This window comes from Eublepharis macularius, chromosome 2 (genome assembly GCF_028583425.1).
Source record: "Eublepharis macularius isolate TG4126 chromosome 2, MPM_Emac_v1.0, whole genome shotgun sequence".
Lineage (NCBI taxonomy): Eukaryota > Metazoa > Chordata > Lepidosauria > Squamata > Eublepharidae > Eublepharis > Eublepharis macularius.
The window spans coordinates 134441080-134458653 of record NC_072791.1 but is presented as its reverse complement, the minus strand read 5'-3'; the positions used below and the strand labels follow the sequence as shown (position 1 = coordinate 134458653).

The 17574-nt window shown below is 41.9% G+C and overlaps 1 protein-coding gene across 2 annotated transcripts in view; it reads right to left on the bottom strand.

Moving 5' to 3' along the window:
* The window catches only part of LOC129324540 (cytosolic 5'-nucleotidase 1A-like), a 29897-nt gene that overhangs the window by 4008 nt on the left and 8315 nt on the right, over positions 1-17574 (bottom strand). For both annotated transcript variants that reach the window (XM_054971850.1, XM_054971849.1), the window contains exons 4-5: positions 16004-16133; positions 51-173 (exon numbers count right to left, since the gene is read on the bottom strand). In XM_054971850.1, the coding sequence (XP_054827825.1) occupies positions 51-173; positions 16004-16133 (253 nt within the window). The remainder of the gene's footprint in view (positions 1-50; positions 174-16003; positions 16134-17574) is intronic.

Here is a 17574-nt window from a genome sequence, read left to right as displayed (position 1 = left end):
AGTAAGAGCAAGCATTTAGGTCTAAGAGGAAGGGAAGAATAGAAACAAACCTCTCTGAAGTGCATTGCATACATCTGTCCTGTCAGCAGAGAGAAAAAGCTTGACGTTATGGGTCTTCAAGTACTGGGTAGAATCTTCTTCACTGACAAAGCAAAACTTGGAGATTTCCAGACCTTAAATGGAGAACATAAAAGAACACACATGAATCTGTCTTATACTAAAGCAGACCATTCGCCCATTACGGTTGGTATTGTTTACTCAGACTGGCAGCAGTTCTCTAGGTCTCAGGCAGAGGTCATTCACCCAGTCCTACCACCCAGTTCTTTTCACAGCAGTTGCTGGGAGTTGAATATGGGACCTTCTGTGACAGAAAAGATGCTCTACAGGTGAGCCATTTTAAAAATGGATGTTGGAACAACAGAAGACAATCTAATTTCTGGGTAAAGCAGAGGTACATCTAGGGTTGCCAGGTCCCCATACTGTCCCCATGGGAGAGAGGGGCCTGGTACTCACTGGTGCAATGATGCTGCATGGGAAGCTCCCCATGTTTTGTGCGGGGGTGATTCTTTTAGAATTAGCCACTGCAAAGCATGGGAGCACTCTAGCACGATTATATAACTTCCAGAAGTGATGTCATCATGTCCTGCCAGGACCATGCCTGCTACACACTTGCCTGGGTTGCCTGCCAGTGGCAGGCAATCGTTAGGTGGCTTGCAACCTCCTGCCGATCGCCAGTGATCAGTGGGCAATGGGGCAAACCACCAGAAGTTTGCCCACCACCAGTGGGCACCTGGGAACCCTAAGTACATCAGATAGCTCACAGTTGTGCATTTCCTCACTCCTATATTCATCTACCTCAAATGGGGAGAAAAAGTTACTTCTGTTTTTTTGTTCCTCATTGGTTAGCTTTAGAGCAAGTTTATGCACCCTATGTTGTAATCTTTCTGTGGTTCGCTACCTGGGTGAGAAGCTTCTGCTTGGACTTGCATCCACTCTCTAATGAAAGTCCTGGATGTATTTCTGCTCTGTTTTAAAATTAGCCTGCATTGATTGTAAACTGTCTCTATATGTTACTATAATGATATTTGCCCAGTTAACAACACTATAGCAGCACTGCAGGTCTACTGCATGCTAACAAAATGCAACAAAAACCCAATAGCCAGAGTCTTTGGTCCAAAGGAGCAACGGTAGGGACAACTTGGAGCCGAGAAGTGGTGGGGAAACATCCTCTCCAAATCATCACATCCTCATATTGTTTTGGAGCACAGAAGTGGGCTTTTATTACACACTTGTATAGTATATTGAGTTAGACTTTGAATGACAAAGCACAATAGCAGCTAGAACAAACAGTAAACTATCCCTTAGAAACAGCTGATCATCAGGGAGCCTCAACTTGCAGCAGGTGTATGACCACCACACCTGTGCACTGCCTAAGTTGTGCTTATGGGATGTAATAAAGCAGCGCAAGCGCAACTTGAGAAGTTACTAGGCTGGGAAGCTGATGACCAACACAAAATAAAGTCTCTTGTCTGGACTTCTCTGGCCAGCGGAGGCAGGCAAGCCGCCCATCCTGGACCGGAACACAGGAGGGAGTGGAGTTTAGCAGCTGTCACTTGCCCTTTCCACCTTATGCTCAACATGGAATTTGGCAGTTGCATCTATGGAGCCATAAGCCCCTTCTAATGTAGGCAGCATTCCTGTCCAATCAACAAGTGCCTTCCATTGCTGGCAAACGAAAACAAAAAGGCTGAGATGAAGGAAGGTTGTGGTGGATACTGGATTTTATTGAGGAATGGAAGGTCTGGGATCTTACAAAGCATTTGGCTGAGAGGGACTCTATTCCTTAACTTTGTCATACACGTCAAGTAGAAAGGAGGTTAGGTGAGAGTTGTTGGTGGGTATCCTGCAAAATGTCCCTCAAAGAAAGGGAAACTGAAAACAAGAGGTGGTGGTTGTTATTGTTGTAGAACAGTGCTGATGTGCACTCTGGTTTTACAGTATCTGTGTGGGATATACATAATTGCCCTGCAAGCCCTTTTTCTAAGAATGTGATTGAGATTGTCCATTTAATTTTCCTAGGTAAAAGCACTTTGCACATTGTCAGAGACATGTAATAACAGCATAGGGAAGAGTCAGGTTGCAGTTTTCCTATGAATGCAATAGCAAATGCAGAGCCCCTTTGCCTCATTTGCTTTGCCCCAAATCTCTTTTTGTGCCTAAGCTGCCAGGCTTCTTGGTAGGGTTGCCAGGTCCCCCTACCCTCCCGGCAGGAGGAGTGGCTAGCATTCACCTTTTCAGAGTCTTCGCATTGGCGTTAATTGTGCGCACACTCCTGGTGCCTCCCAGGGACCCCCACGCTCCCAGCCTCTGCCCCCCATCACTCACCTGGTCAGCAGGAGTGGGGGCTGGGGAATGGGCCTGGGAGGCAAAAAACCTCCAGGGACGGCATGAAGTGGGCATGTTCCCCATAGGTGCAATATCACTGGGTGCGATGATATCACTCTTGGAAGTGATGTCATTGCACCCATGGGGAGCATGCCCACTGTATGCTGACCTTGGAGGTTTTTTGCCTCCCGGGTCCACTCCCTGGGGCCTTTCTCCCTGCCAGCCAGGTGGGTGGCTGCAGGGGACAGAGGCTGGGACTGGGGTATTCTCTGCCCTCACCAGGGGACTGGCAGCCCTACTTCTTGGGCCTTTGGTAGTGCTAATGTACAGCAATGTCTTTATTTTCTTTTGTGATTTTCCACTGTCTGTAGGTCTCTTGTCATAGCTTAGCCCAGAGTGTTGGACGAGGATCTGAAAGGCCTCAGTTTAAATTCCTGGTCTGCCATGGCAGTTTGCAGGGTGACTTATCATGAGTAGCCTAACCTACCTCACAAGAAGATTGCTGCGGGGATAAAATGGTGGAGATGAGAATGATATTGTAAGCTTCGAGTCCCGCATTGAGGACAGAAGTGAGGTACAAACAAACAAACAAGAAACAAACATTGTGTATGTCTGAGGGTATTGTGACTTTTGAGACAGGTTTGTTGGACCTTTTCAGCCTCTGTGGTTTTGGGATGGCAGCTGATGTGGGTATAGCTTAAAGTTAGCGTTGATTGTTGTTGGAATCTGTGCAAGTGTCCTACGCTCAGTCATGAAAGAGTTAAATTGTTGTTCTGTTTGTTTAGTCAGATAGCTAGTTAGCATAGGACCACTTAGGCCTCGAGAGAAGTTCCCGCCAGAGAAAGTGGGAGTCTTTAGTCTTAATGAGGGAATCCAGGATTGTCTATTGGATGAGCCAGTTTATTGGGGGGCAATTAGCTAGCAACATATACTAAGGTTTTATTGCTCTTTCTTCAGTCTGCAACACCACTTCTTCTACTTCATTAGACCATGCAGTCTAAGCTTCTCTCTCTCTAGTACCTAGTTGAGACTATCAAGATGTAGTCAGAAACTGTTTGCTGTTTTTCCTATCAAATGTACCCTTTTTACCCTATTATGTAGTAAAGTATTTTTATAGAGCTAGAATCACAGAAGTCTGTCTACTTATTTCCGCTGTGCTATTATCAAACTCTGCTACTCTGCAAACTTATTATCATCATCATCATCATCATCATTATTATCATCATCATTATTATTATTATCATATCTTGTTGCTGCTGCAACTACCAACAATTGTGTTCTGAGTTAATAAAGTAGTTATGTTTAAGGCCTGCTAATCTTCATTTCTTTCACTACCAGACATAGTATTTCTTGTTGTGACGATGAGCATGAGATTGAATTGTTGAAGCTTAATAAATCAGAAAGTGCAACTCTGTTCTGAAGTGCTATAGGTGACCAGTTCAGGAATCAGTGTAGATTTGTGATCAAAATGGCTGCTTTTGGAAATATTGCAGAGTTTGATGTTAGCAAACCTACTTCTTGGGATACATATTCAGAGAGTCTTCCCTTCTACCTTGAAGTAAGTAAGATTGATAACCCTGAACAGAAATGAGTTGTTCTCTGGCTGTCTGTAGAGCTCGGGCATTTGCCATAAGATCACTCACTGCACCTGCTTCTCATAAGACTAAGTCATTTGATGAACTTGTGTGGTTATTGAAGGCCCATTTCTCACCAACACCATCCGTAATCATGCACAGATTTAATTTTCACAAAAGAGACCAACAGCTGGCTGAAGGCATTGCAGAGCTGCACATCTCTCTCTATGCTGCAACTTTGGGGTTTTCTTAGAGGATATGGATCTCCTGGTGTGTGGAGTTTATGATTAAGTGCTCCAATGATGCCTCCTGTCTGAGCCAAAACTGACTTCTGCAATGTCTCAAGAAAAGGCATTGACTAGTGAGACTGCATCAATTCATGTCACAGAAATTAAGAGGAAAGCCTCTAACATAAATGGTATCTGTTGAAAGCAGGTAGAAAATTCTTGGCAACAAGTGTTTAGGAAATTGACTTTCCATAATATCTATAAAAACTCCAATCAAACCAATTCCTGTTGAGGGTACAGAGGACTGCATTATCTGTTTGCAGATTCAAGGATGCAGAGTGTAGATGCTGCAAGAAGAAGGACCACCAAGAGCGAGTATGTCTTTCAAAACCTGTCTAAAGACAAGGAGCTATAACAAAGAATTGCAGCAACTGGCATAACACAACCTCTCCAGCAAAGTCCAGGAGCTATATCATATTCAGAAAGTTGGCAGCAAAGAACCTGTAGAAACCGTGATGTTTACAATGATACTCATCAATGGTCATGATTGTAAGATGGAAATCTACTCTGGTTCTGGGGTATCGTAATCAATAAAGATATATTTTGTTGCCTTTTCCCGAAAGTTTTCTCCTCAGTTGTCACATCCATCATTCATTCTCTGCTATTATAATAAGAAGACAGTAGACTTACTGCCGAGTTGCATTGTGGATTATAGTATGGTTCTTTCCATGGAAAGCTTCCCTCACCATTACAAGGAAACACTGCAAAAGCTTTTTAGGAAGGAACTGGTTCTCACCACCTGGAATCGGTATCCAAGGACTCCATACCCTTAACAGAAGCCAACTTTAGGAGGCGGTTGATAAATTTCCCAAGGTAACTTATGAGGCTTTGGATGCTTTGAATGGGAAGCCACTGTCATTCCATCTGGATCCAACCATCACATTAATTTGTGTGAAAGGTTGCATGTACCTTTTGCACTCTGTTACAAAAACTGAGGAAAAGCGTGACCATCTTATTGAACAAGAAGTCCTTGAACCAGTTACACAGACTCAGTGGGCTACACCAATTGTGGCAGTATTAAAACCTAAGAGTGCAACTCTTCAGAGATTACAGGTGTACTGTAAATATACTAAAAAAGCATCCTTAACGGGTGCCTGCAACAAATCAATTGCTTGCTGTCTTTGCTGGTGGAAAAGTCTTTGCATAGCTTGACTCAGCCCAAGCATATCAGCAGTTGATTGTTGATGATGCTGCAGCTGACACCCAAACAATCATCACACAGCAAGGGGAATTCTGGGAGAAGTGCCTCCTATTTGGAATTTCGTTTGCCCCTGGAATTTTCCAACAATTCACAGAGAACCTGCTGCCAGGAATTCCAGAGGTTATTCCTTATTTTGACAACGTTTATAGGATCAACAGAAGGTGAACTTGCTGACTGGCTTCATGAAGTCCTTCATTTTGACGAATCAGGCCTCCATATTAAAAAAGAAAAATGTGAAATTGGAACTTCTTGTATTACACTCTTGGGCTATCACATTGATGCCTTTGATATCCACTCCACTAAAGATAAGGTACATGCAATTCAGGATACATTGCCTCCAAAATCAAAGCAAGAACATCAAGCTTTTCTAGGGCTCCTCAGTTTTTATCATGTCTTCCTTCCACAAAAGGAAACTATTGCTGAGCCCCTGCACTGCTTACTGGGAAAAAACCCTCCTTGGAATTAGACTAGACAGCATGAAATTAGACTAGCCAGGTATATTCCAGAACATTATGAAATTACTGCCATTGAATTTTATCACTGATTCTTCTCCGTATGGTGGGGAAGCCATGCTTAGCCACAAATTTCCAGATGGTACAGAGGTACCAATTGCTTACTATTCAAGACCTATATCATCTACTGAAAAAAAATTATGCTCAAATTGACAGAGAAGCCCTTGCTGTTATCGCAGGAGTCAAGAAATTCCACAACTAATTCTGTGGCTGTTCTTTTAAAATTTGCACAGATCACAAGTCTCTGTTAGGACTCTTCTTGACTGATAATTTCACCACCACATATGCAGTGCTGGAGTATCTTATTTAGCACTTATGATTATACCCTGGTCTACAAACCTGGAAGAACAATCACTAATATAGACCACTGAGTTGGTTGTCACATCTTGTTCTTGATTTTGAGGTGCCTCCTCCACTGGAAGTCTTGATGTTGGAATCCCTCTCAGACACACTTTGTTGGGTTGATCAAATTGTAAAATTTAACTGCTAAGAATCCCAAAATGGCTCATGTTTTAAACTGGATATGGAGGGGGTGGCCAGTTGAAGAACTGCCTAAGAAATTCAAGCCAGTCAAAAGCCACCAGCATGAATTCCTTGCTTTGGCAGCACATACACTTAAAAAAAACTGGAATTGCTTGCCAATAAAGAATGCTTACTATGGGGAAATGGCATTATTATTCCCGAAAATTGTCGCCAAAACATTTTGTCCACTCTGTGTGCTGCACACCCAGGAATTGTTCAGATGTCACATGGAATCACTAGCTAAAAGTCATGTCTATGGCCTCGAATTGACTTGGCTGTTAGCCTGTGTGCCAGGCTACTAGGTATAACCCATAAAGAACACCTTCTTTTCCCTGGAAAGTGACCAAGAAGCCATGATCCAGTATCCACACGAATTTTGCAGGTCCCTTCCAAGGAAAACTTCTTGATTGTTGTGGACTCCTATTCAAAATGTCTTAAAGTGATCTTGGTGCCATCACAAACATCATTAATCTTGGCATTGTACAATCTGTTAGAAATCCATGGACTGCCTGACACAATTATGTCAGACAACGTGTTTGCATTTATATCTGTTGAGTTCCAGGAATTTGCAGGCAGAAACTTGATTAGACCCGTCACCATTGTTCTGTGCCACCTTCGATGGAATGGCCAAGCCACGGAGACCACAAAAGATGCTTTGAAGTGAATTATGGGAGATGACTGGCAACATGTCTTGCCAGATTTCCCACTGCGCAACATGTTACTCCCTGTTCAATGACAGGAAACAGTCCTTCTGTATTACTCATTGGGCAACATGTTAAAATATGTCTTGATCATCTACATCCAGATTGAACTGAGGACCTACAAGAAAAACAGGAATGAGCTTTGGATGCTGCTCTGTGAGCATCATCCCTTTATTCATTTGTACCTCAGGAATTGGTCTATGCAAAGAACGTTGGATCCAAACCAAAGTGGGTTCCTTCTACCATCATTGATTCAGTGTGCAGATGGGCCAGTGGCACTGATGTAGATCAGCTGAGAAGGCGATCATGGTCAAGGGAAGAGGCAGTAGCAGAGCCTTCAGAGGCACCAACTATAGAGCACTCTGGGGTTGTTCCTCCTCCTATTATGCCACTTGTTCAATCACTGAACTCATCAGAAGTTGGGCCTGTTAATACACACTTGAAATAGAACTAATTGAAGTAGAATTACCTGGAGACCCTATACCTGACAGGTAAACCCTGAGACCAACCTGTGAGACAGTACCACTTTGTTGGATGAAGGACTAGGTTGGTTATGGGGGGTGCAAAGCAAAGCAAAACAAAATATTTATTGTTGTAGCCTTCGGCCATAACCTCTTAACTCCATAGCATAGTTCACTTCAGTACCAGTTAGACAATCCATCATAACAAAATACGAGTTAATAAAATTTAAAATATAATTAAGTCTCCTCAGTAGCCCAAATAACAGAGAAACTTGGAACTAGCATTCCCTGGATACAATACTATCAGATCCATCATATGGTGGTGAAAGAAGGTCTCCACATGTTAATGGACAGAGAACCAATTCCTTTTGAATCCCTCTTAGTGAAAATCAATTACACAGCCAAAGGAATGACATCTGTTATTTACAAATTGATAAATAAAACAACATGGACACCATCTACAATGCAACAAAAAGCATGGAATGTAGATTGTAAAAAAGAACTCCATGATAACGATTGGAACTCAATTTGGTCATCAGGTCTCTATGCATCCAAGTCACTAAACATTAGAATACAAACCTTTAAACTAGTAAGCAGATGGTATGTAACACCTCTGAACTTATATCATTACAAATCCAACAATAACCCCAAATGTTGGAAAGGCTATAAGGAGAATGGCTCTTTTATCCACTGTAGGTGGTCCTGTTGTAAAATACAAGCCTACTGGAGAAAGGTCACAAATATCATTAAAAAAATAACAGGGTATATATAACACACCTAGAACTTATTTTATTAAATCTTTAGAACAATGTTCCTGTTCCACCACTGAGAAGAAATCTTATTTCATTACTACTATATGCAGCCAAATCTTTAATTGCCCACAGCTGGAAATCAGATAAAATTCCCTCAATTACACAGTAGATACAAAAAATATGGGAAGTAATGGTAATGGATAAGATATTTGAACGGCTAATATTGAATGACAACTTCAACTTCCAACCTTGTTTCTTGGAAAAATGGTTCCCTTTTTTTGATTATGTAACTAGTTATGCATCATCATATATTTCTTTACCAAAAAATACTCAAACTTTGTACTTTACTAATAAGGTGTAATTCAGCTCTGTACTTCTCCAATACTTTAATGGATATTGTATTTATTATGGCTGTTTATTGTATTGTTAACAAGTTGTTCAAATTGTTGTTTGTATAAGTATTTGGAAAATTAAATAAAAAGTATTTAAAAATAAAATTTAAAATATCTGTACAAATAAATGATACAGTAAAACTCTGGAATTTATAATTTGGCTAAAATTCTTGTGGAAGCTAAAAGTCTTGTAGGGGCAGCCGGGATTAGTCTCTTCCTTATGTTTGTTGATAGATAAAAGTAGCCACCTTAAATGTAACTTCTGGGATGGCATCAGCCAACAAAAACTCAATGGATTCCTCCTTTGAACCAGAGAAATTTGTGAGGAGTGGGTCAAAAATTTGTTTCTAATGAGCTCATAAAAGGGGCAACGTAAAATGTAGTGAACAGTATCTTCCTCCTCATTGGAACTGCAAGGGCAAAGGTGCTAAGCCTCTGGGTTTTTTTGATATCTACCCCAGATATATGCTGATCCAGGATAGATATCCCATGGAACTGGGCCTCCTGGCTTGGAAATGCATTTGGGTGAATGCCTTCCTTAAATGAATGTTAGGAAGGTCAGCTAGGTAACTCGAAAGGACCAAAGGACCTAGAGGACCAAAGAGAGAATTCAGACTGGCATACTTGGTTAATATCATGTAAGGCATCCTTACCAAAAATCCACTCCCATATTTTACCTGAATCCCAGCGCTCTACCATCTCTAGAGAGGGCAGGGAATACAGATGTAAAATAGGTGATAGTAGTTTTAGACCACTGGTTCATACCACTATAATACTGGAAACTGTATTTTACCAAATGGTCACCTGGGGTGCTGTCAAGCTTTTAATAATATTTTAATATCTTCCAGTGCACTCTTGATGTAATTGATGGTAGACCAAGTTCCAGTCTTAAGTGAGGGGTTCCTTGGGGGAGGCCCAAGATTTTCCTTAGAAAGGTGTTCTGGATAATTTCTAATTGCTTTAATTTTTTTTCATTCTACCCCCAAATTTCTGCCCCATATAAAAGTTGTGCTACCGCGCTCTGAAAGATCTTTAGGGCCGGCAGAATTAACTGACCACCCTTTGAGAAAAAGAATTTTAAAGTAATACCCATAGGGCATCACACAGTTGATAGAGTAGTATTAAGGTGTGCCTGCCATGACTGGGACTCCTGGAAAATTATGCCTAGATATTTAAAGGAGGGACATTGTTCTGTTTCATGGGCATCAACTGACCATCTGTGCTTAAGACGGTTGTTGCCAAAGACAAAAAATTTTGTTTTGGTGTAGTTGATTCTTAATTCCTCCCTATCACAGTAGCCCAACAGGCTGGCTAACAATCTTCTAAGACCAATTTGGGTAAATGACACTATTGCCATGTCATCCACGTACAATAAAGCAGAGATTTTCCAACCAGCCAATGAGCGGGGGGGGGGGGGGAAGAAATTCTGAGAATTCATGGCCTGAACAAAATCATTGATATAAAAATTAAATAAAAAGGGGTCAGCAAGCAACCTTGTTTGAAACCTTTTCTTAATGGAATGGAATCCGTAAGGGAACCATATGGATCCACTTTTACCCTAACTGAAAGGTTAAAATGTAATTCTCTTAAAAGCCTAAGGAGTCTATCAATATTGGTTCTAGCCAATTCGCTTCAAAGTCTTGACCACTCGATGGAGTCAAAGGCTGAAGAGAGATCAACAAAAGCAACATAGAGATGCCTTCTGCTACTCCTAGAGTATTTGTGAATCAATACTATTGCTAGAGTATTTGTGAATAAAGGCTTCAAGGTTAGGCAATGATTGATAGTGCTATGGCCCTTCTGGAAACCAGCCTGTTTAGAGTAAAAAAGATTTGAGTCAGCCCAATTTTCCAATTTAAACAAGAGATGACAAGTATATAATTTCAAGGAAATATCCAGCAAACTGATAGGGCGATAGTTTGCAGGGTTTTCTCTATCATCTATTTTGTAAATGGGAATTATAATGCTTTGCTTTCAATTAAAAGGGATAGTACAAATATGATCAATTTCTGAAAAAAACTGGCTAAAATTGGGCACTACCGAGAGTTTAAATATCTCTGGGGGCACCATATCCTCCTCTGGGGCTTTTCCTGTAGGCAAGGATTTAATCAGCTGCTTACATTCTGAAGTTGTTACGGGGCACAAGCTGGAAGAGTCTCTAAATCACAAGGTGAATAATTAACAGATGACACATTTTGGATGTTATTATAAAGAAGGGAGAAATGGCAAAACCATGTTAGAGGAAATAGAAGCATCAAAATTTGAATCACATACTTGTGTAGCTAAAGATATTAAATCCCAGAACCTCTTATCATTCTTCTGTGAAATAGAGAGGCTCAGCTGTTCCCACTGGGATTTATAATAAACAAGGTTTTTGTCTCTCAGAAGCTGCTTCTAAAAGGAGCGAAACTGGAACAGGAGCTGGATTGAGGACTCTGTACTGAGTTCTCTAACTCTACTTTGTAATGTATGTAATGAATGCCTCATGTCTCTACACTCTTGATCAAATCAAGATTTTCTAGGGTGAGCTAATTTGACTTAGCTGTCAGTGGTCAAGTAAGGGTTTAGTAGAGAATCAAAGATATTCAGGTCTGGAGAGTTCACAGAGGTTCTCAGGTCCATTAATTGTTGGGAACTGTGAAGAATTTTAATTTTATTATCTAATTTTTCACTCCATATTAGACGGTGTTTACCCTGCTTTGGACCCACTATATTATGGGGTATCATAGCTGGTAGATTCATAAAAGTAGAGAGGACTGCAACCTGGGGCAGATGATCACTTTCAATTCTGTCGTGACTATCAAAGTTTTGAATCCTCCGTTGTAGTGATGAAGAGAGTAAAATATAGTCGATGGTCAATATTCAGTACCATGGAGATTATACAGACCAAATCTAATGGCTAGATTTAAGAGAAGGACACCACTCTTATACAAGGTTACAACCAATGAGGACTACGGCAGATACCAAGAGTCCACAATGTGGGTCTGTTCTTTTTGAATGAAACTGTTAATATATTGCCCCACTATGGCACTGAAGTCTCCCACTAGCAAAATGTCAACGTTTGGATAAACTTTCCCCACTCTCTCCAGAACTCTAAAGAGGGAATTCCAGGTTTGATTCCATAACACAGGATACTTGCATGAAGGCATATAAACATTAATGCAGAGTATACAGCCTAGATGTATGTTAGTAATTAAATTAGAATAACCTGAAAACAATTACTATCAGACCAAGACAACAGCTGAAATTCTCCCTCTAGAGTAATTGAAATAAAGGTCACTAAGCTACTGCTGGCCCTCCCAAATAGTAATGTTACACAAAGCCACGGAGCATCACAAATAACAACAACCAAAGACAATTATCGTGAATCCTAACAAAGTCAATAATAATCAACTCACTACAATCAATTTCTCAATTATTTCATAGTTTAGCCAGCAGTTACAATCATAATGCCCTTATTACTTTACAATATAATTCTTCAATTAATGTAATTATACACAGACCTTATATCCGAACCTATACATGAAGTGCTAAAGATACATACATATAATAGATGATAATTCCTATGACCAATACATATATTGCACAAGGAGTCACTTCTTGGAGGGAGCCATACCCGACGGTTGAGTGATTGATGTTTAAGTTGCATGTAATGAAGAAATGTGAACTACGTCAGTCTAACATCCATCTTCGATAAAGAGCCAGAAATGGGACCTTCTCAGCGAACTGGTCAGCCCATTAGATAGTCGACTCTACTCTGCACAGATGCACCTATACCTTGTCATGATCTGTTGAACTTATTGGACTAAGCCATATAACTGGTTCAAGTGACTCCTTGTGCAATATATGTATTGGTCATAGGAAGTATCATCTATTATATGTATGTATCTTTAGCACTTCATGCAGAGGTTCGGATATAAGATCTGTGTATAATTACATTAATTGAAGAATTGTAAAGTAATAAGGGCATTGTGATTGTAACTGTTGGCTAAACTATGAAATAATTGAGAAATTGATTGTAGTGAGTTGGTTATTATTGACTTCGTTAGGATTCACGATAATTGTCTTTGGCCCTCCTGAATAGGCCAGACTTGGTAGCTAGCAGATTAAAAGATCTAAAGCCTTGCAAGGAGGGCAGTGAAGAGTTCAAGCACCATGTTACCAGAACTGCTCTTTATTATAATGGGGAATTAGCTATAGCAGTCTGTAACTTAAATTAGCGCGGATCTTAACCTATGTTTACGGAGGTCCTGATTCCAGACACTCTAGTGAAAAAGAGGCAGACTACAAATAGGTTCCAAACACGTGTATTTGCTAACAATGTGGCGTAAGCCTAAACTTGCACAAGCATACAAGAGAACACACAAGATCTAAGAAATACAGAGTAGGAAATACAGAGACTTTTGCATTAGCTGGTTCCCAACGATGGTGGGGAATACTCACAATCCTGGAGCGAAGCAAAGACACAACAGTGAGGTGGCCCAATGCCAGCACTGGGACCACAGACGGACAGCAAGGGGTTCTGGATAGGATGGCACGAGCACCGAGTGGTCTGAGAGACCAGCTTAAATACCCCAAAACGTACCCTGGGGCTGGTGCTGTACTTGGTGGTTCTCACAGTTTAAAACAAAGGTTCTAATGGGTTACTGAATGGCTTGGATGGGCCACTTTGGTAATCAGATCGTGATAAGTGACACCTCAGGAAGAGGGGACAAAAGAGGGAGGGGGAAATCCAAGTGGGCTGAAAGGATGTTCCAGCGGACAGGGCTTGTCCTGATGTCATCAGCTCTGGAATGCGGAGGTTTCTTTGAGATGCATTCTCTAAGTGCTTGGGATGGTCGGCACTTAGTTCCTTCTCCGGGGCGGCTCCTAAGATATGCAGAGCGGGGCGAGGTACTCTCGCTGCGGACGTGGTGTGCCCGCTTCGCCGAAATGGCTTCTCAAAGCAGTCTTCTCCCCTGGGTCTTCTGGCTGCCTGGGAACATGGATGCCGGCTGGGCATAGCTGGGGCTGGATAGCAGGCTGCCCGGTAGCGAGGGCAAGCTCGGCAACCGGCCTGCGGGAGGCTCCAGGCGGGAACTGACCAGGGAGCGCCTAGCCAGGCTCGCTGGAGGTTTCCCCGGCAGGCGCCCGGCTGCTAGCAGCGGCTTGGGCCCATATGAGGCAGGCTTCCATGGAGGCAGGGGAAACAGCACACAAAACACAGTCCAAAGCAGGGAACAGGCACGGTCCGTGGCAGATGGCAATGCAGGCACGGGGCACACTTGTAATAAAGTCCAAACACACACTGGGGAGTCTAAATACAGGTCAGGGCAGGGTTGCCCAGAAAAAGAGTCCTTTGTGCAGTTAACCAAACATGGAGTCAGGGAACTACACAGTCTATTGTAGCAGCAAGGCAATTAACACGCAGGCAGGAAACTGACACGTGTATTAGAGCACACACGTGCAAGGCAATCTTTGGTGTAGTAGTAAAACAGTAATGCAGGAAACTTTAACACAGTTCATAGCAGGCTTTAAAGCAGGAGAGGGGGCCTACTCGGCATCAACCAAGTCTCCCGTAGAAAGATGATATCAAAATTCCTTAGGTAAAGTTCAAAACTGTTATCCACTAGTATAGAGTGCCACCCCACTATGTTCCAGTAAATGACTATGACTGACCTGCCCCCCCCCCCTCGAGCTTTCGCTAGTCAGATGTTAAGTTCGGTGGGGACTAATGAGGTCATATCTCACAGAGGCGCCTTGTGAGGTAACTTTAAGGACTGAGCTGACAACAGTTGTGATTGGATATTCGGTCATTCATGACCCTCCAGTGTACATGATGCTGTGTGGTTCTCTGAATTGCTAGCAAAATCTTCAGTTATCAGATTTAAATTAGGAGAGTCCACTGGCACTCCCAAATTGGAATACACCCAAATTGGGTGTTGTGTATGTTTGAGGGTATTGTGTCTCTTGTGTTGGGCTTCCTAGACCTTTTCAGCCCCTGTAGTTTTAGCTGATAGCTGATGTGGGCAGAGCTTAGTGTTGGTTGTGTTCTGAATTAATAAAGCAGTTATGTTTAAGGTCTGCTGAACTTCATTTTTTCCACTACCAGACACGGCCATAAACAAACAAACATACATACAAACAAATAATCTTATTTTTGCAGTCAAAGATTATCCTTCAGATGAACAACTTGGCCCTTCTTTACTGCTAAACTAAGGTAAGGGAGTAAAAGTTTGCCTTCAATCTGTCACGACTCCTGTAAAACTGCTACCTCAAATCTTCTTAACTTTTAACAAAGCAAGATTATTGTGATATGTAGCATTAGGAGACGCCTTTCAACCTTAGTAGCATGTCTCACAAATAATAACGCTGGTTTCTCTCTCTCTCTTGCAGTTCCTTAAATATTGTAAGGGTGGGGAAAGCAGTGTAGTCAGTGCAGGGGCTGGTCTCATGGTTAGTAATTTATCTTTTAGTATCGCTATTCCTCACCTATTAAGTAAGAGTATGATCTGGGTCCAATAGTACCTTAAAGACCAATTAGATTTCCAAGGTATGAGCTTTGATTTGATTGGTGAAATAATGGACATTATCATCTAAAGGAGGACCTCATAACACCATACATCCAGAGTCTCAAATTAATTAAGTGTACCACTTTGTCAGTTACAGATAGAGGAGAAATCAGCTTGCTCAAGTACCTGAGAGTTTAGATAATCCTGTAGAGGTTGGAATTTCCAAATTATCCCCTCATGACCCCTGTTTTCCTATATTCTGAACACTTTGTCCGATGCAAAGAGGCTGCACATTCATCCCGTTGGCATACAGCTGTACTGGCGCTGCATATTACTGGAGCCTCATGTTCATAACCCTAACACTGATGAATACCATTAGCGCTGTATCTCCTATCTGAAGTGTGTCCATGAACATGTTCTTTTTATATAGGTCCTGCTTACAGATAGAGAGGTTCGTCAGGGGACCGTCTTGCTCCCTCAAGAGCAAGGGATGGTGTGCAAAGATGAGCTTTCACCAGAGCAGGGAAACATGCAACCTCTGTGCCAGCCACCATAGATATTGGATTTTCCTGTCAGCACCATATTTTTGTATTTTGACCCCACCACACACACACAAATCTTGTGATCAGCCCTTAATAATATCCTCAAAATATGAACTAGTTGTTAGCTTAAGGGATGACCACAGTGGGGAAGCAGACGGTCATAGAAAAAGAGGAGGAACCTACCATGCTGTTTCGCACTGTTGATGATGCGCATACCACTCTCAGGACTATTGTTGGAAAGAACAATAACATCAAAGAGCCCCTTCTCCTCTGGGTTTCTTTCAAGGAGTTTCTTGTTTACAAACTGCACTGCCTGAAACAACAGCAAGAAATGCAGATGAGCTGCTTTTACAAAACTCAGGGCCAAGCTACAAGTGACAAATGACACTTGAATGGCAAGTTGATTGAGTGGAGGGCAAGTGAACAGGGAGAAATACACTTGCCATTCAAGTGTCATTCGTCACTTGTAGTTTGGCCCTCAGACCCTGTAATGGCCGTGAATGGATATGCTTTGGGTGATGCTGGATACAGCATTCTAAGTTCAGTGAAGATGGTTTGAAAGCTTCATCAGTGCACAGCTGTAGCCAAACACTGTTGGATATTGCATGATCATTACAATACAGCTATTCACAACTGGATTATTTTGCCTGCACAGGAAATTATTGCTGCAGGTGCAATGATAGTGCAGTATCTAAGAATGTGTGAATGTAGCCATACATTTTAATGAGACCTAGTACAGTATGGTGATTAAAGTATTGGACCGGGGAGACCTGGGGTTGGAGCCTATCAACTTTTCCAGATGATCTTGCCCAATTCTCCTCCCCACTGCAATTCCCACCTCTGTTAGCTTTAGTTCATGTGGGCTCCATGATCCTTGGCACAGTCCAGGATCCTCTTCTGTTTTTATCAGTGGAAAAGCTGGTAGGATCAATTAAATTCTGAATGAAGCTCACTTTGGCCCTCTCACACACACTTAGGCTAACTTACTTCACAGGGCAGTTGTGTATGCCATTTTGAGCTCCTTTGAAGAAAGGCAAAATATAAATGTGATGATTACTCTGAAAGAATAATGTCCTGGAGTGAACTCTGAAAAAATGAATCTGCATGTTTCCAGTGCTTTAGGGAAAAGTTGATACAATGAGTACTTCTTTGTAGCAGCTCAGATATTCCCTAACACGCTCCACCCAATTCTTGGAGTAGTTTTGCAAGCATTTTTAGAATGCTGGGGATTTTTTTTTAGCAAGGTAAAGGATAAATGTATATGAATAGGAACACACATACACTGCTTTAAAATGCGTTAAAATAAAGGCAGACAATTTGCCTGAAGTACAAGGGGAGGTGCCAGACTAGAAACTGAGCCAGCATTCAACTATGATCTATGTAAAGGATTCACAAGAAAGAGGAAATCCTATCCCTTCAACACATCCCTGCTTCCTCCCCATTTTGTTCTGCAACAGTTTCCCCTTCCCCAAATGCACAGCCTCTCAATTGCCTGGTTTCTCCTCCTTCTTGACACATGCCCAATTGTCTGGTATCACCCTTCCTATCACAATCTTTCCAATCACCATGTTTCCTCTGCCCTCCCCAATCCACCAAATCAGTTATGTGGCAAATCTTCCTTTGCTCCCAACCAGTTCCGCCCCCCCCCTCACATTTTTGCACAGCATCGTTTGTTGCCAGGCAAACCAAGATCTTAGTTCAGCCTCCGGCTTTAGATTTAATGCCCCCCCCCACACACTATTTTGTTGAAATCT